General features: G+C 41.7%; 1 protein-coding gene across 2 annotated transcripts in view; it reads left to right on the top strand.

Annotated features, from left to right (window-relative positions):
* Positions 1 to 16112, top strand: part of LOC121609858 (vacuolar protein sorting-associated protein 13B-like) — a 316585-nt gene that overhangs the window by 33155 nt on the left and 267318 nt on the right. For both annotated transcript variants that reach the window (XM_041941573.1, XM_041941574.1), the window contains exons 7-12: positions 513 to 687; positions 5736 to 6001; positions 9110 to 9205; positions 10715 to 10837; positions 11651 to 11788; positions 14654 to 14741. In XM_041941573.1, coding sequence (XP_041797507.1) covers positions 513 to 687; positions 5736 to 6001; positions 9110 to 9205; positions 10715 to 10837; positions 11651 to 11788; positions 14654 to 14741 — 886 coding nt within the window. The remainder of the gene's footprint in view (positions 1 to 512; positions 688 to 5735; positions 6002 to 9109; positions 9206 to 10714; positions 10838 to 11650; positions 11789 to 14653; positions 14742 to 16112) is intronic.

The following is a 16112-nucleotide window of genomic DNA, read 5'->3' as shown; positions in this document are numbered from 1 at the left end:
AAGTGCAACATTTTGTAGCTGCTGTAGATGATTACAGTGAACACACGGGTTCACATTGCACGTATTTTGGGGGTATATTTGCTTCCATTTGGACCTGACTTATTATTTTTTTTACAATGGTTTTTATTGAAGCAATATTGTTATTTTTTTGGACCTGACTTATTTTATACCACCATAGTCTTTATATTTTGGGATGAATCAAGTTCCTTCTTGTTACTCTTCCCTACTTGATAGCACCCATGATTTATGGCTTGTAGTTGTAGTTCATCATATTACTTTGTTTAACAGGATCAGAAATTCCATCTCCCATGTACAACACTCAGTATCCACCAGTTTATCCAGAAATCCATACCAGTTCTTGCAGGGCCTGGGGAGGCTGAACTCTCTTTTTTAAACATTTCTATTCACATTATGTGGGAGACCACCAAACGTAGTTGGCCTGTAGCCCATTTGAAATCTAAAGATATAATTTATGAAATTTCAAAATTCAAACCTTTCTTCTGTTTCCTCAGATCCAGACCATGGTAGAGAGCCTGAAGTTGTCTATTACTGATCAGCAGCTACCAATGTTTATCCGCATTTTGGAGCTGATTATTGCCCTCTACTATGGGGAAATTGGAGGACACAAAGAGGGTGAAGGAGAAGAGGGCAGCAGTCATGTCAGAGAGGCTGGAGCAATTTTACCTGGTGAGTGAGGTCTCTTAGGGAAGACAGAGACAATTCCGTCTCTGATTGTTTTTTTTCTCTGTTTTGTTTTCTAAAAAACTAAAATAAAAAACTTTATTTTATTCATTTTTGCTGAAACGGCTGTGCTGTAGCACATTTCTACACACGTCTCTTGCACCAATGTGCATAGCAAAACAAAAGGAAAAAGAGTCAGATTTTTTACAGCCATTTTTCTGTTCTATTAAAGTTAATATGGAAATGATATATTTAGGTCTCACTGGGATGCAGCATTTGTGTGTCAGTATAGTTCCTGTAGCTGTCATATTCCTCAAATAAAATGAGGTCCAAAGCTCTGAAGTGGTTAATGAGCCATCAGACCACGCACAAAGCTTTGACTTTTTCCTTACACAGCGTTTTCATCTCATGACGCTCTGCATGTTGCCTTGTTCTGTTCAGGGTCTATGTCTGTCCATATGCTGCTGTTGTTCCTAAACGGGACATTTAACATCACTTTGACCATGGTGTGCGCTCCTCCTGCTTTTTCCACAAACAAAAGCCGCAGCGTGTAACTCAACACAGACCGTTGTCGTCAGGCCTGATCCCCTCCATGTGGATAGAGGCAGGAGAGAGGAGGATGAAGGGAAGAAACAAGGATGAATCAAACACAGGCCCAGCTTGGTCTTTCTGATTGGAGGACCACAGGAAATCACACTCCCCACATCCAGGAGCTGAGCAAAACATACCCATGCAGTCGGCTTCTTTCATAAGCATAACATCTACAGACACACACACACACACACACACGCACACACACAATCTCACACGTATACATGGATTATATACTTTTAATAGCTGCAGCCACCCCCTTAGAAAACCCCACCTCATTCCCTAAACGGCCTTCTCATCACTCCCCCACTGCTCATCCCCACCTCAGCCAAATAGAACAGGATCAAATCCCAGGTCCCACTGGGCCAAATCAGCCTCTGTAGCACCAGGAGCAAATTATGCTAGGGGAAGTGGTGGGCAGAGGGGAAGCAGGCAGCCCAACACAATACAGATCATTCCTTCACTCCCTCTGACTTGCTCCCTGCCTCTTGGCCTGGAACTTTTACTGCAAGTTGGCGCAGCTTCCAGTTCGGTGTCCAATGCCAGATGTAAGAGTCGGTGTCATGCTACTGCTATGCGGAGCCTCTGAGAATGAATTAGTATCCCATCACAAAAATATACAAGAGGGGACCAGCTCTTGGAACCTGAGCGCCCCCAGATCTTGTTATGCTGGAAGTAATCGACAGAGTGAAGACGCTGAAGGGGGCCGGGGGGAGGCCGTTGTGCGTGTATGCACTGTAGTAGGTGGGTGTGTGTTTGTTGGGAGGGGTTTGGGCTTGTTCACGGACATATGGTTTTCAGTGTATACATTTCAGATTTAATGATTAAAGCTGAATTCTTTTGATAATAGGAGCAGAATTACTGCTCAAATAATTTATTATTTATAATAAGAAAATATAATGTGTTTTTTGTCATGTGATTGCTGGAACATGATCACAGTGTCGCATTTTATCACTTTGATTTGATTTCCCCATAGGCTGTTTGTGTTGAGTATCTGCTTTTAAATTCTGGCTCAAATGCTCTTCCATGAGTTTGTGTGTGTTTCTGTTTTTTCTTATTCTTGAATATTAATTTTTCCCCCTTGTGAAGGTGTTTTTTCCTTTTGCCAATTAATGAAGTGGAAAAAGCCTTGTAATGTTTTTATGTGCCCATGATTCACTGTGGCTGCATGCTGTTTGTTTGAATCTTTCTCTTTTAGGTAAGCGCCAATGTCTCATTAATGAATAGCACTAATAAGTGAACGGCGCGGGATGCTTGTGTGTCACTAACCAAAGCAACCTTTCAGTCAGGATTAGACGGCTAGTTTTCCTACTGTCTGAAATTCAATGAAGTCTGTGAAACACTGTAAAAATTTCAGTGGTTGGAAACATAGATGACTAACATGCTTGAATGGACCAGCTGGTCACGGCACCAAAAGCTGTATGGTTTCAGTAAGTATGTGAAGAATTATGAACCGAGCGATGTGGCCGCTGAAGTGTTACAGGGTGTTTGTGTGTGTGTGTCTGTGTGTGTGCCCCTCTGTATAGCATGTACAGTATGTGAGCATGTTTGTGAGTTCCTCGAGTTGTTGTCTGCTTGTCCAATGACGTATGGACTGTACAGGTTTGGCGCTCTCTATGTGTGCGTCTAGGGGTGCTTAGTTTTTGTAGGAGAGTCTCAGAGGACTATTGAATGGAATGGACCAGCGCATAAGTATCAGCCAGAGGCCACAGGCTATCTCCTCCTTATAAACATCATGTGGCTCCCTTATGCTAGCCCAGTGACGTGACAGGGCCTCTTTTTAATAATCTTTTCCCTTTTTAATATTGGTGTGAAGATGTGGAGGCCATTGAGTTTAGAAGTCTATGGACATGGATGAAACAGCTTTTTGTCTTGCAGAGCATTTTATATTCTCCGGCCATGCCTGCTAAAATGGATTTTAAAACATTTTGATGTTAATGTCACACTGGTAGTTTAAAAGTGAAACAATATGCGACACACATGTTGATATGTGTTCCATTTTTTTTTCTATTAAAGTAGGAAGGCCTGCGTTTGTGTGTGTGTGTGTGTGTGTGTGTGTGTGTGTGCGCGCACCTGTACCTGTGAGGAAGTGATGAATGAACAGATGTAATACGTCAGATAATCTGTGACTTTTTAAAATGAAAGTTGTGTGTATGTGTGTGTGAGCAGCAGATGCACAAGATGATGAGTATAGAGTAGCTCAGTGGTCAGGTAACTACTCTACCTCTCCCTCTATAAACATGGAGGGACATCTACTGGTCTGCAAGGGCACTGCCTTCTCTCTCTTCTCCCATTTCACTGTCTCAATGTCACTCAGCTGTTCACTCACTTACACACCCACTCCCTTGCTAGCTTAGACATACACCGCTGCCTGGAGACGTTGGACTCATGGAAACCAGCCATGACTCTGACACATCCTATTACATAGTGCTTCTGAGCTTTGCTTATGGACATATGCATGCTTATGTGGTGCCACACTGATATTGTGAGTAGTCAGCAAAAAAAATCCTGTCAGGCTTTGATTGCTCTCACAGTGAAGTCGGCAACAGTGTTGGTTAAATTTCATACCTGTGTGGTCAAAGTGCTCCACTCCACAGCAGCATACATTTTGGCCAGCCCACATCGCTCTGGGAATTTTTCGCTCACTTCTTTGGATTAATACTTCAAAGTCTCCCTAAGCCGGTCTGTTTTGATCACTTGATTGGTAATTGTGCTTTTATTTTGATTGCCTTGCAATTCAAACGTAGGCTTCGTCAGGCTGTGACGTGAAGCGAAAGAGCTTAACTTGTTGAACTGACACCTCAAAGGCTTCCACGGAGTGAAAACAAAAAGGAAGAAAAGAGAAATCAGAGATAGAATCGGACAGAGAGTTTGGAGGTGGAAGGGGGGATAAAAAGCCATAACATGGGATTTCCAACTGCCAATTCGCAAAGTGAAAGATTTAATTAAAATATGTCATAATTTTCACCGCCTTAGCCTCTGGGATTCCTAAGCTGTGACCTCACGGACAATATTGTTTTCTCACAGAGGACGTGAGGCCGCGAGGAATGGGATTACACATTCTTGTGTATTGACATCAGCTTCCTGTCTCCCGATGTGTATGGAAACACACACGATGGGATGAGTTCAGAGGTCGGGATCAGGGACCGGGGCGGTGCATGGTGTTTTGGGGAACCTGTGAACCCTCAAATAGTTTGCTGAGAAATAAGGCAAAGATAGTAGTGAATGGATTTCACAACACCTCTGCATGTTTTTTGTTGCGCACACCACCGTCATGCAGGTCTAGTGACTTTCATCCCATTGGTTACTTCCCCATTTTTTACATGTTCTGTTGCTGAGACAACGTTTTGCCGGCTGACAGTCTTTACCTTCTTTTACCCTTAACCCCGCGCCCATTGGTATGTCCACGCTGTCCTCCGCTCAGTGTGAATCTGCTTTCCCTCTTTCTACATTACCCTCCTCACCTGGTGTGAGGTTTATGATTTACAGTAGTCAGTGCTCCAGTCAACTCCTCATGCTCTGTCTGGGTGCAGAGGGTGTGACCAATCACCCCACCTCCTCCAGCTAATCTTGTACAGTCCCCTAGTGGACCCTTCCAAGTCTTCACCTGCACCAGGCAGAGCAGAGCTCGTGCTGATAGTTCATAGTTACCCAGCTTCCCTCACGGCCTCTTTTCAGGCTGCTGGCTTCTAAACAACTATGTGACCCAACCCCAAGCAGCATGTGTTTGTGGATGTGGCCTGTGCTGTTGGGTCCAGCTCAGACAGCCCTGACCACAAGGATCCACTGGGCCCAGTCAAGGCTCTCCTTTGTCAGTATGCTGGCTGACGGGCTGTGCCCTCTGGCCTCCATTGGAACGTACTCTCCCCCGAACCCCCCCTCCCCCCTCCAAGTTCATGCAGCCGTGAGTTCATGCAACACACATATACTCACACACCTGCATGCTGGAGCATTGGCAGCAACTACTGTGAAACTGCCTTGGTCTGTGCTGTTTTTGTGTGTTCAGTTGACAGCTGAAACATCTTGCTTGTATTATACTACCCTGAAGGCATGGACAAATTAATTTAGTGTGCTGCACAGGGTACACACACTTCCACTATCAACAGTTTTCTCTCTGTTTGACCAGTTTGTTCTCAGAACCTGCCTCTTTAAATTGATTCGTCAGTTCAAGTAAAAGCATGCTGAGGGTGAACTGAGTGTTTGTCATATGAACCTTGATTTGAATACATTGTAAATTTGGCAGCACTATTGTGTACAAATGTTTTTTTCAGGTTTTTATTCAGGATAATTCTGAATTTTTTCTACAACTTCATATCGTGTGCATTGTAACTGCCAAAATATTCATCTTAAGTATCTTAAACAGACCTCAAGATGCTAACCCTGACTTTTGTCCCATCACTATTAGAACAAATCCATATGCTTATATGTGCAGTACAATTAATGAAGACTATTTTCTCCTTCAGGGATGGATGTGGATATGGAAAGCCAGGGGGCTAGTCAGTACTCCAGCCCAGACCTCTACATGCTGTCTGAAGAAGCAGACCAGGGTTGGGTGTCCTGGGCTTGGTCCTTCGTCCCAGCCATTGTAGGCACAGAGGAGGAAAATGAGGAAAACCTCTACCAGCAGCGAGAGACAGGAGGCATCCCCAACAACCCCCAGCATCACACACCCAAAGACCCCATTGTTTCCATAGGCTTCTACTGCACCAAAGCTTCCGTTACCTTCAAGGTAAATCAGCTGTTTAAAAATAGCATATCATCATCATAAATAATTTCATAACCAAATCATTTCTAAATGTCATGTGGGGGTTGGAGTGCATGCCATCATACATTGGATGACCAACAATTATATTTTTTTTCCATGTGTAAAGTTGTATCAGGTCATTGGGAACAAGGGAGAACATGATCAGCTTAATGTAAAATATCAAAATGAAGTGACCAAACATGAGCAAGTGAAGGATAAGTGTTCTGCGTCTCGTAGACAGTAAATATATGTGGTATGAATGTGATTTAGGGTCAACATACGCTTATGAAATAATAAAGTGGATTTCAGGTTAACACATACATTATATACAGTAGCAATAAAAATATATTTTCTCTTATGTAATTTTGGGCATGAAAACGATTTTTTAAATGTCTTGAGTAGGTGTATTGCACAAAGGGGCAAACCAATTTGTATAGGGGGACTGTAATGGGAAGTCTGGAAATTCTTGGTGAAATTCTGCAGATTATGGTATTTAATGTCTGTATAGAATTTCCCGATCTAAGATACTGTTTTGTTAACAAGTAGAGTTTTTTTCCTTTCTACCATTATTGTTTCTTGACACCCACGTCCCACCCCACCCCTGCATCTTACATTTTGTGGTCATTTTCACTTTGAGTCTTAAAGAACAGCTTGATCCTCAGGAAGTTACAATCCTCTTTGTCTCTGTGTGCGGTACAGGGGAGGGTAGTGTAACCGCTAACTGGCGTCTCGGGTCACGTTAATGTTTTAAACATTATACATGGTATGATGACTATTCAGAAATGGATCCCAAACTTTAATCCTGCCTGCTCACTCAGAATAGTTGGAATTCATCTGCGTTTCCCCTCAGGTTCAGGCACTTCAGATCACATTACTGTGTGTGTGTGTGTGTGTGTGTGTGTGTGTGTGTGTGTGTGTGTGTGTGTGTGTGTGTGTGTGTGTGTGTGTGTGTCTGTGTGTGTGTCTGTGTGCGTGCGTGCGTGCGTGCGTGTGTGTGTGTGTGTACTGGACAGCATGTGTGATCAGTGGAGGGGAGGTATGTCTCAGGCCAACCAGAATTGGTGCTTTTCTAATAATGTTTAAATTGTTCCTGTATTGTTTGAGTTCTTTTAATCAATTAATTGCCTCGTCTGGAGTAATTGCAGACAGCTGAAAGGATGGTTTTTTAAAGGTTCTCGTCTCTTTCCTAAAAGGAAGTATTTAGTTTGAGGGAATTTCATGTCTTTGAACAGCCAATGCCTGAACCTGAGTTTGACATGGACGTGAAATCAGAGAGGTATTTTTAGATTGCTGACCCATTACTCCCCAGATCTGTTTGATCAGAGAAGTTGGCAGTATGCTTTAATGACTTTTACACACATAATGCATAGTTCCGCACTGACCATTTATTCCCCTCTTCACTTTTGTGCACTTGCCAACTCACTTTGCATGCCAGACTTCATTTTTCATTTTAAAAAACATTGTTTCTTTATTTTTGCTATTTTTATTTATTTCGACAATAGCAAATTTCAAGTATTTCAAGCCTTTTTTAACCTTTCCTTTCCACTGTATTACGTTTCTTAGAAATGGACATAAAGACACAGTACCCCCATATTCACATCCAACATTGTAACATTTCCAAGATGCCTCATAAAGAATCATTTGATTTGTGTTGGATTCCCAAACCCTTTAAATGGGCTGGAATATAATAAAGGAGAGGTAGCAGGGAAGGTAGTGTCAGCAGTAGCTCTGTGTTTTACTGGCTGTATTAAATGTTTGTGTTGGTCCTCCAGCGGTACGTTGCTCTTCTGTCCTCTGCTGTGTTTTTTCAGGCCTAGGTACTGTCAGGAATGTCCCACCAGTCTATCTTAGGCATTGCCATATTCTTGTTAGATAAACATTCATTATGTTTGTCCCTGTCTGATCAGAAAGTCAGTCATCAGTGAAACTATGTGCTGGTGTTGTCAGACAGAGTAGAGTAGTTCCTTAGCCAGATTTTTTTTAACTTTGCTCACCACTGCCACCAGTGTGGGGAGGTCCCTGCACGTGATTAAACCATTGGAATCAAAATAAGGGAAGGGAGTGAGGGTGAGAGAGTCTGCTCCATCAGTAGGGATAATAAGGCACAGCTGCTTCTTGCTCTGCACCTGCTTCCTGTGTTAAAGTTGAATGGGTTAGGGCCTGCACAGTTCTGCTCTACACCCACAGTTTTTACACTGGCCAAAGTCAAAAGCATCACATTTCTGTACCTCTCTCACCCCAACCAACTAGTGTTGACCAGATGCTTTCTCTCTCTCTTGGTCTCCTCTGTGCTTTAGTCATATTCCAATTGTCATCCCCAATAAAGCCAGAGAGGGCCTCCCCTAGAATTGGAGAGGAGTGGCTGTCATGTGGTTAGATGAATGTCTTTGGCCTGAGTCCAAACTTGGAAGACAAAACGACCAAAAAGTCCCAAGGCTGGCATCTAGTCTCTGATCTAAGAAAATGTCATCTGTCCTTGTTTGGATGTTATTGTTTCTGGTTTTAAGCATTATTTTCTGGGGCCTCATTGCCCTTCATATCCAAAGACTTGCATAGCTTTTGTTAATTTTTCAAATCATGCATCTGTTTCAGCAGTGAATTGCGGCAACACACGCACACATAATAAGACATGCTTTCCACTTTTTAATGTTGCATTTTTGCGACATCCGTATTATTGCTGAAACCGTTACTTATACAAAACCCTCTGCGTCTCCCAATATGTTGAGGTGGCAAAAATCCCCACTATACCTAACTAGTGTTGCTCACTTTTCATTTGAATACTGTGGTTTTAAGACTTGTTCTTTGGTTTTGATCTGGTTTTTAATTACATAATTTACTTTTTTTTGCACTGTCACAGAGCCTTAACTGTAACACAGAACTTTGCAAAGGCTTCAGCTTTTATGGTCTCTTGCTCACACATTTAATAAAAATTGTAAATTGTGATGCTTTTCTTGTTCTACCCTTGTCGCCTCAAAGGCAGAATCGCCTTGACTGCTATGTATATATGCTATATATACGTTTTATCATTTGAGTCAAATTTTTTTTTTACCATACTAAAGAAAATTGATTCTGCCTCTCTGTCCTTTGTCTCAGCTGACAGAGACCCACTCAGAGAGCAGCTACTACAGTCCTCAAAAGGTCAAGTCCAGAGAGGTCTTGTGTCTGGAGCAAGAGGGCATCACTATTGAGGTAAGTTTCTTTAGCCTTATTCTTAACCTGTCGCCTTAAAGGTATGTCAATTGTAAAAAGAGGAGACCAATTAATTAATTAGTCTTTTACTGATTTATTCATATTGCAATTTGTAATCAATGAATGGTCTACATTCCATATAATAACGAGAGATCAGCCACAGTAACCAATGATAGCTTTCTTGAGTTTAACCAAATAACCAATCAGCAGCAAGACCAATCTGGATGATAAAACATCTTGACTGGTCTTTCATGTTAGAAATGAGCAATAGAGTTGAAATGTGTCATTGTTGCATTTATTGTTGTTGGGCAATTGTACCCATCTGGAAAGCAATTTGTTACCCAGCATGATCAGAACAGACCAATAAAGATCCCTGTCCTCCCTTTTGATCCTCCGTTATTATTATCATTGTCTCCTTATTCACTGTTGGACAGAGGTTCCTCTTAATTCCCTCCTTAAGTCCATTTATAAAGCCTCTCCAGGTCACTAATCTGTGGCCTGTTGTGAACACAGTGGAATCTGTGTCTGAGTCGAGCCCAAGTCTGATCATTTCCGCATTTCCCCCTCGGCGTAGAAAATATTTTTAAACCTTTTTCTCTGATTACCTGGTTGGAGAGGGAAAGGAGTTTTCTGCTCCTAAGCTTTCTACCAGATGTGAGAACTCTGAGAGATTTCCAATTCCAATTTCTGTAATTTATGCTTTTGCTGGAAGAGAGAGAGAGCAGTCTGAACTGGGACCAAAAGCGAGAGCGTTGAAAGGCAAAGGGATGGCTAGTAAAACAGGGAAAACTAGGCCTTGTAATTATTGTGTGGTGAAACGTAAAGTTTTATTGGATTGCTCTCTGTTTAGTTGTCTGCTGGGTGAAGCAATGGCACGTTGAGTGAGAGGGAACCACACCTTGCTGGTTACAGAGGCTGCTGGACGGCTACCGCACACACATGCACACACCGCTCTCAAGGGAAAATGGAAGCTGTCTGACCCCTGCTCTTTTTATCACAATGAAATGAGCCCATAACCTCAAACAGCACCACAAACCAGTGTAGCCTTTAACTGGTCATGGTAGAGAACCTTGTGATAAGTCCACAATGAAATAGGTCTTAAACGGCCGTTAATTTCACATTTCATAGTTTATTGCAGTGTAAAAAGGTAATTGAGTCAAATTAATTCCTGTAAATAATTTCACTGTTGTGCTTTTACTGGGCTTCTCTTTACTGATTTAAGACACTTTATATCCTGAGTGTTCTATTTGGAGATGAAAGCATTCTGAAGTTGGCATTTCCCCTTTCTGTTTAATTTTACCTTTCCTCACACTCACATCCTCATCCCCTCAAAAATCATCTAGCCAAGTTAATCACTGTCATTTTAATGAATTAATAGGTTTGCTGTTTTTTTCACTGTACAGGCTTTTGTATTCCTAATTTTCTTCCCTGGAGGCAAAGGGTCCAGGGTTTATCCACTGTCCACATTGTTCTTTGTGGTTAAGGTTTTTCCTTCGTTTTTTTTGCCAGGTGCTGATGATGGGGGAGCCCTTCTTCGATTGTCAGATTGGCTTTGTGGGCTGCCGGGCACTCTGCCTGAAAAGCATCATGGGAGTACGGGATTTTGAAGAAAACATGCGCCGACATGAAGAGGTAAAGAGAGCCTAAAAACCTCAAGGAAATATGGAAAAAGAAGAAAAACTTGAGTGAGCAAGATTAAAAGAGATTTTAAAAGCCCAGAAAAGAGATTTTATTCACCTAAACCATGTCTCCTACAGCCTCTATTGCTCCCTACAGCTTTCAGAAGGAGGTAGCGATGTGGTCTGGTTTGTTTATGCAAGAGTGTGATCCAACTGCCTTTTGTAATTCATCATAATGCTCAGTGTTTGCCAGACACATCAATGTGTCAACATCATCCAGCGGCATCTCACCATCCACTCATATACAGTACAATGCTTTTGGGCTGAATTTGAATCAATGTATTTCATCAGCTAAAGTGTGTTTCTATGCCTCTGTGTCAGCGGTAGCCATGGCCGGAGGCATCGTGTATCGGGTTGTCTGTCTGTCCCATTCTCGTGAAGACGATATCGCACAACACCTCGAGGGAATTTCTTCAAATTTGGAACAAACGTCCACTTGGCCTCGAGAATAAACTGAGTAGATTTTGTTGGTTAAAGGTCACTATGACCACACAAAACACATTTTTGGTCTTAATTTAAAAATTAATACATTAATTCTGACAGCATTTCAACCTAATGCCTCATCGGATAAAATGATGAAGTGTTGACATTTTAAACCCAAAAGGTCAAAGGTCAGCTTCACTGTGACATAATATATTACATTTAATAAGGGACAGGGAATTATTGCTGTTTTATACTTTGAAATATGTTTTTTTTATTGCATGGTGTATTCTCTCCTTCATACATACCCTCATTTTCCTCTTTTCTTTTCTCTGTGTCTCTGCAGGATGCTGTGTTCTTCAGCTGTGGGGACAGCCTAAGCAGTAAAGGAATGACATACCTTACCAACTCTCTCTTTGACTACCGCAGCCCAGAAAACAATGGAGTCAGGGCTGAGTTCATCCTGGATGCTGCGAATCACAAGGTCACAAAACTTTTAGATCCCAGTACTACTGTACCAGTTGGAAATATTTGGGAACGATTTGTTTTGGTGGTTTAAAGAGGTTTCAGATTGAGGTCCTCAGAGAGCATCTACGTCAGAGCAGCCCTGCAGCTACGTCAGTAAAACAGTTTTATTCCAATCAGCGTTCCAGGCTGTTTGTGACATATACAGTATATTCACAATCAAGCATTTTTTTTTTTCAAAAGACTAACCACTAAGCATTCAAAAGACACCAACTGAACTGATAGCAGAGACTTAACCATATGGCAAACATTAAGCAGTCAGTTCCAAGTCAGGCCAACAACCAACTCAACACGCACCTCACAGCTGGGCCGACAGGCCTACTCAGCAACAGACTTACTCAACTAATAGCAGTACTCTGAAAAAGTGCATGCAAGACAATGAACTTGTTGCTGTTGCTGATGCTGTTTACTTGAACAGCGCATGGCTTTGACGCAGTCCTCACTAACTGAAACATCTGTAGGGTTGAGGTCGCCTAGTTGTTTAGAGAACAAATATTGAGACTGATGCAAAGACCTTTTATTAAGGTATACATTTCTTTATTTTCAGAAATGTAATGGGTTCACTTAAGGCCTGTCACTACCAAATCACAGACCAAAAGATGATTCCTAACACATGTTGGTGTGGATATATCTTAAGTGACTCGCTAGAGCAAGCACACAATGCACACTTTACTAATACAGTAGTTTTTCTGGGTCAATAAATAATAATCTGATATAATCACATCCTGTCTTTCTATTATCATATTGATTGGTTCCAAGGTAATACAATATATTGTGTTTTTAACGAATTGCTGCTTTCTCTTTTAAATAAATCATTTTAATTGAAATCACTGCCACTTCCGTCCGACACCCTGCTGCCGACTGCAGCAGAGGAATGTTCCCGCTATCTAAGTAGTAGTGCAAAGCCATTATTCCTGATAACGCTCAACTCCCCTCATCAGCCATCACAGCTCTAGTGTTGACTCTGCTCAGAAATGTTCATGACCCTCAATGAAGCAATTGTTTGGACATCCATCCATCCATCTATCCATACTTGAAAGTCTAAGAGTCAAAGGTTTTAGTGTTAATTCATTAGCAGTTTTTAAACCAGCCAATGGCTTTGATCCAAAAGCATGCCACAGCCATTAGAGGTCCCCTAATAAATATTACTCATTAACCCGCCTCTCTGATAAGGCTCTATTGAAATCTCTGTTTAGAGAACTAGTGTGCAAGTCTGGGGTGGGGGTGTTAAATGTGTGTGTGAGAGGGGCCTCTCTCATTCTCTCTGTTTCTTGCCTGCTCACTCATTCTATCTGTTTACCAGTGGTTTGATGTGCAGTCGAAGTATAGCTTTCAAATATTGTCTAGGACAGGGTCAATAGCTCTTGACCCACTGACTAATAAATGATGGCAAGGTATGGCACAACAATGCACTGACACCCAGGTAGATCAAAAACAAGATTAAAATCCACAGCTCTTTTACACATATCTAGATTTTATTTTAATCAAACAAGTCAGGGTTTGCAGAGTGCTTCGGTGGTTGGCTTTGTCACCTGGGTTCAACCCTGGACTGGCTGTGGTTTTTCCTCTGCCTGCTGCGCTTTCCTCTGAGGGCTCTGATGTGCTGCCATAGTCCAAAGACATGCAGGATTAGGTCAAATGGAAACTCTAAATCGCCCATAGGCCTGAATGTGCGTGTGTCCCTAATAACCTGAAGACCTGTCCATGGTGTAACCTGCCTCTTCCTTAATGTGTGCTTTGATGGGCTGCAGCACCTCTTCAGCCCTGAAAAGGACAGGAAAGTTTCCATGTCACCACGTTCTAAAAGTCTTTTTAGGGTTAAGTATAAAGTAAATGTTGATTGCACTCCCCCCTCAACCCCGACCCAATCCCTGCCTGTAGTTGCTTGTCTGCACCAAGCAGTACTCAAACTAAGTTTTTACCCCTAAAATTATGAGAAATTCACTCAACCTCTTCAGTAAGCATACTTCTTTCCTCTCTCTTATTTCCAAAGTTGGATGTGCATTGGTAAGAAATGAAGAGTGTCCTGTGTTGCTGGTAGTTGCTGTACTTGGGTGGAAAACGAAAGCACTGCGCTTGTCTTTGTGAGAGCAACAGCAACAATAACACCACTTTGAAATGCTCGGGGGGGTTAAAAAATTTGTTCTCTCGTGATTGTTAATAATTATCGTTTTTTCTAACCATGTACATATTGCTTACAGGTACATCGTTCATTTCATTTATTGTTTTAAGAGCTGCACCTTGCTATCTTGATAAATATTTCACAATTTTAGATTGAAAGTATCAGCAGTAATCCCAGTCAGATAGGTTTGATTTATGACGGAAAAGTCCAATCTAGTAGATAAGATGCATATTTCCACTGGCATACATCCATGCACCAATTGAATAAGGAAACTTTCACTTTCTTCTATCAGTTTCTTATTGCTCAATAAAGAACAGACTTGATATCTTTTAAAATTATTTCATTATGCACCGTACAGTATAATGAATAGAGTAGTTAAGTGTCTTCTCTCTAACTGAATTTGAACCTTGTGCTCTAAAAAGTTGACCCAAAGTTGGTTAGCTATAATTTGACCCCAGAGACATTTTCCTTTTCATTTTAAGTCTTTGTGAGTAGTTCCAAATAGTAACAATTAGTGATGTTGTTGGCCAGTAAAAAAATGATATCCAGCGAAGCAGATCCTGCCCATCAATACCCCTTTTTATCTCTGATTTGACCCCCTTTGCCGTATCCACCCTGACCCCAGTCACTGCCACTCTTAAATGCTTTGAGCATGTTTGCTCCTTACTGCCACGTTTACCTAACTTTACTTTTGTTTGACAGGAGACCTACACAGAGATAGCAGGCATGCAGCGCTTTGGTGCTTTCTACATGGATTATCTCTACACAATGGAGAACAGCAGCGGCAAAGGTATTGTCTAATTCATTCCTCCTCACAGAGCTTGTTTGCTCATCTTGCCACCTCTTGTCTCTTTTTCTTTGTATCAGTCATGTTCTCCTTTTCTGTGCCTTACTCTTTCTTCCTATCTGTCTTGTTCTCTTTCTTTCAATTTCTTTCTCTCTCTTCTCTCCTCTCTTCTCTGTCAAACAAGCCCCCTGGAGACTTGAAGAAAGAGCTTGTCTTGTTTGAGTCATAGCCACCTGGTCCTTGACCCTTCCTGTCCTCGCTCTCACCCCAAACTTACCTGGAGGGCAACTGTCAAAAGTGTTTAGTCTGCGCTGACACGTATTTGAGTTTCTTTCTCCCTGCTGCTTGTTGAAACATTGTTTCCCCCTGTCTCTTTACCTGTAAGCTCTTCAGAAAGTGAATAGGCTCCTTGTGCCTAATTAGGTGTCACTCTTCTTGGCAGAAGCCTTACGATGGGCAGGATTTCTCATTCCTCAGCTGCGGCACTCAAGAATATTTATTCAAGTCTAAAAGATCTGAAGTTCCCATTAAGAGATAAAGTATTCTCCCTTCAATTTGAAATGTTATATTTGGCCCACAAACGTCTCTGCGCTTCAGTGTGTGATTGTTGAGCATTTTATTTCAATGCTGCTGGAAAGTTGCTCTCTGTGTAAGTATGACAATGACACCTGATTGACATTCATCAGTTCTAAGATGAAAAAAAAGAAACTCTTTTATGCAAAGCCCTTAATGAAAAAAACTTGATGAAATCTAGATAAAGTGACAAAAGTACGATATGATTTATGTGACCCGTGTGTCACTGAATGTTGTGCAAAGATGGTGTTAGGTAATAGTATTTCATCGAGTGGAAACGACCAGTTACAGTGATGATTACTTTTCTGATAATATAGCACACAGTTGCCTTTTTTCCAAAAGATCTGGTGAGCCTATTCAATGACTTGAACAGACTGATTAATTAGGAGTCTAGTGTCACGTATGTTGTTCCACTTGCTCTTTTTCTGTTTCATTTTACTCCTCTCTGTCTCTGCCTCTTTCTGACTAGGCTTTTGTTTCCTCCTGCTGTCAGCTACAGATAAAAATCTAAATTAAAAAAAACATTGATACTGTCATCCTGAGCTGTCAAAGTCATTTCTGACAGCAGGATAAGTGTCATTCTCTTTTCCTGCGGGACGGCTGTAGTTACCCTTGCCAATTGGAATGCTTCTCTTCTGTCATTGTTTCTCTTCTTCTCGGACGCGGACCAGATCCAGTGTTAACCAAACAAATTAGCTTCCATTGCCATGGGACTGACATAAACTCTGAGTCAACCGAAATACAAACCAACCCAGGTCACACTCACCATTGACTTCACATTAGAGTAATGCTGCAGATTAA

This window comes from Chelmon rostratus, chromosome 8 (assembly GCF_017976325.1).
Source record: "Chelmon rostratus isolate fCheRos1 chromosome 8, fCheRos1.pri, whole genome shotgun sequence".
Taxonomy (NCBI): Eukaryota; Metazoa; Chordata; class Actinopteri; order Chaetodontiformes; family Chaetodontidae; genus Chelmon; species Chelmon rostratus.
Note: the sequence above shows the minus strand (reverse complement) of the source record. Positions and strands in the feature narration are given on the sequence as shown.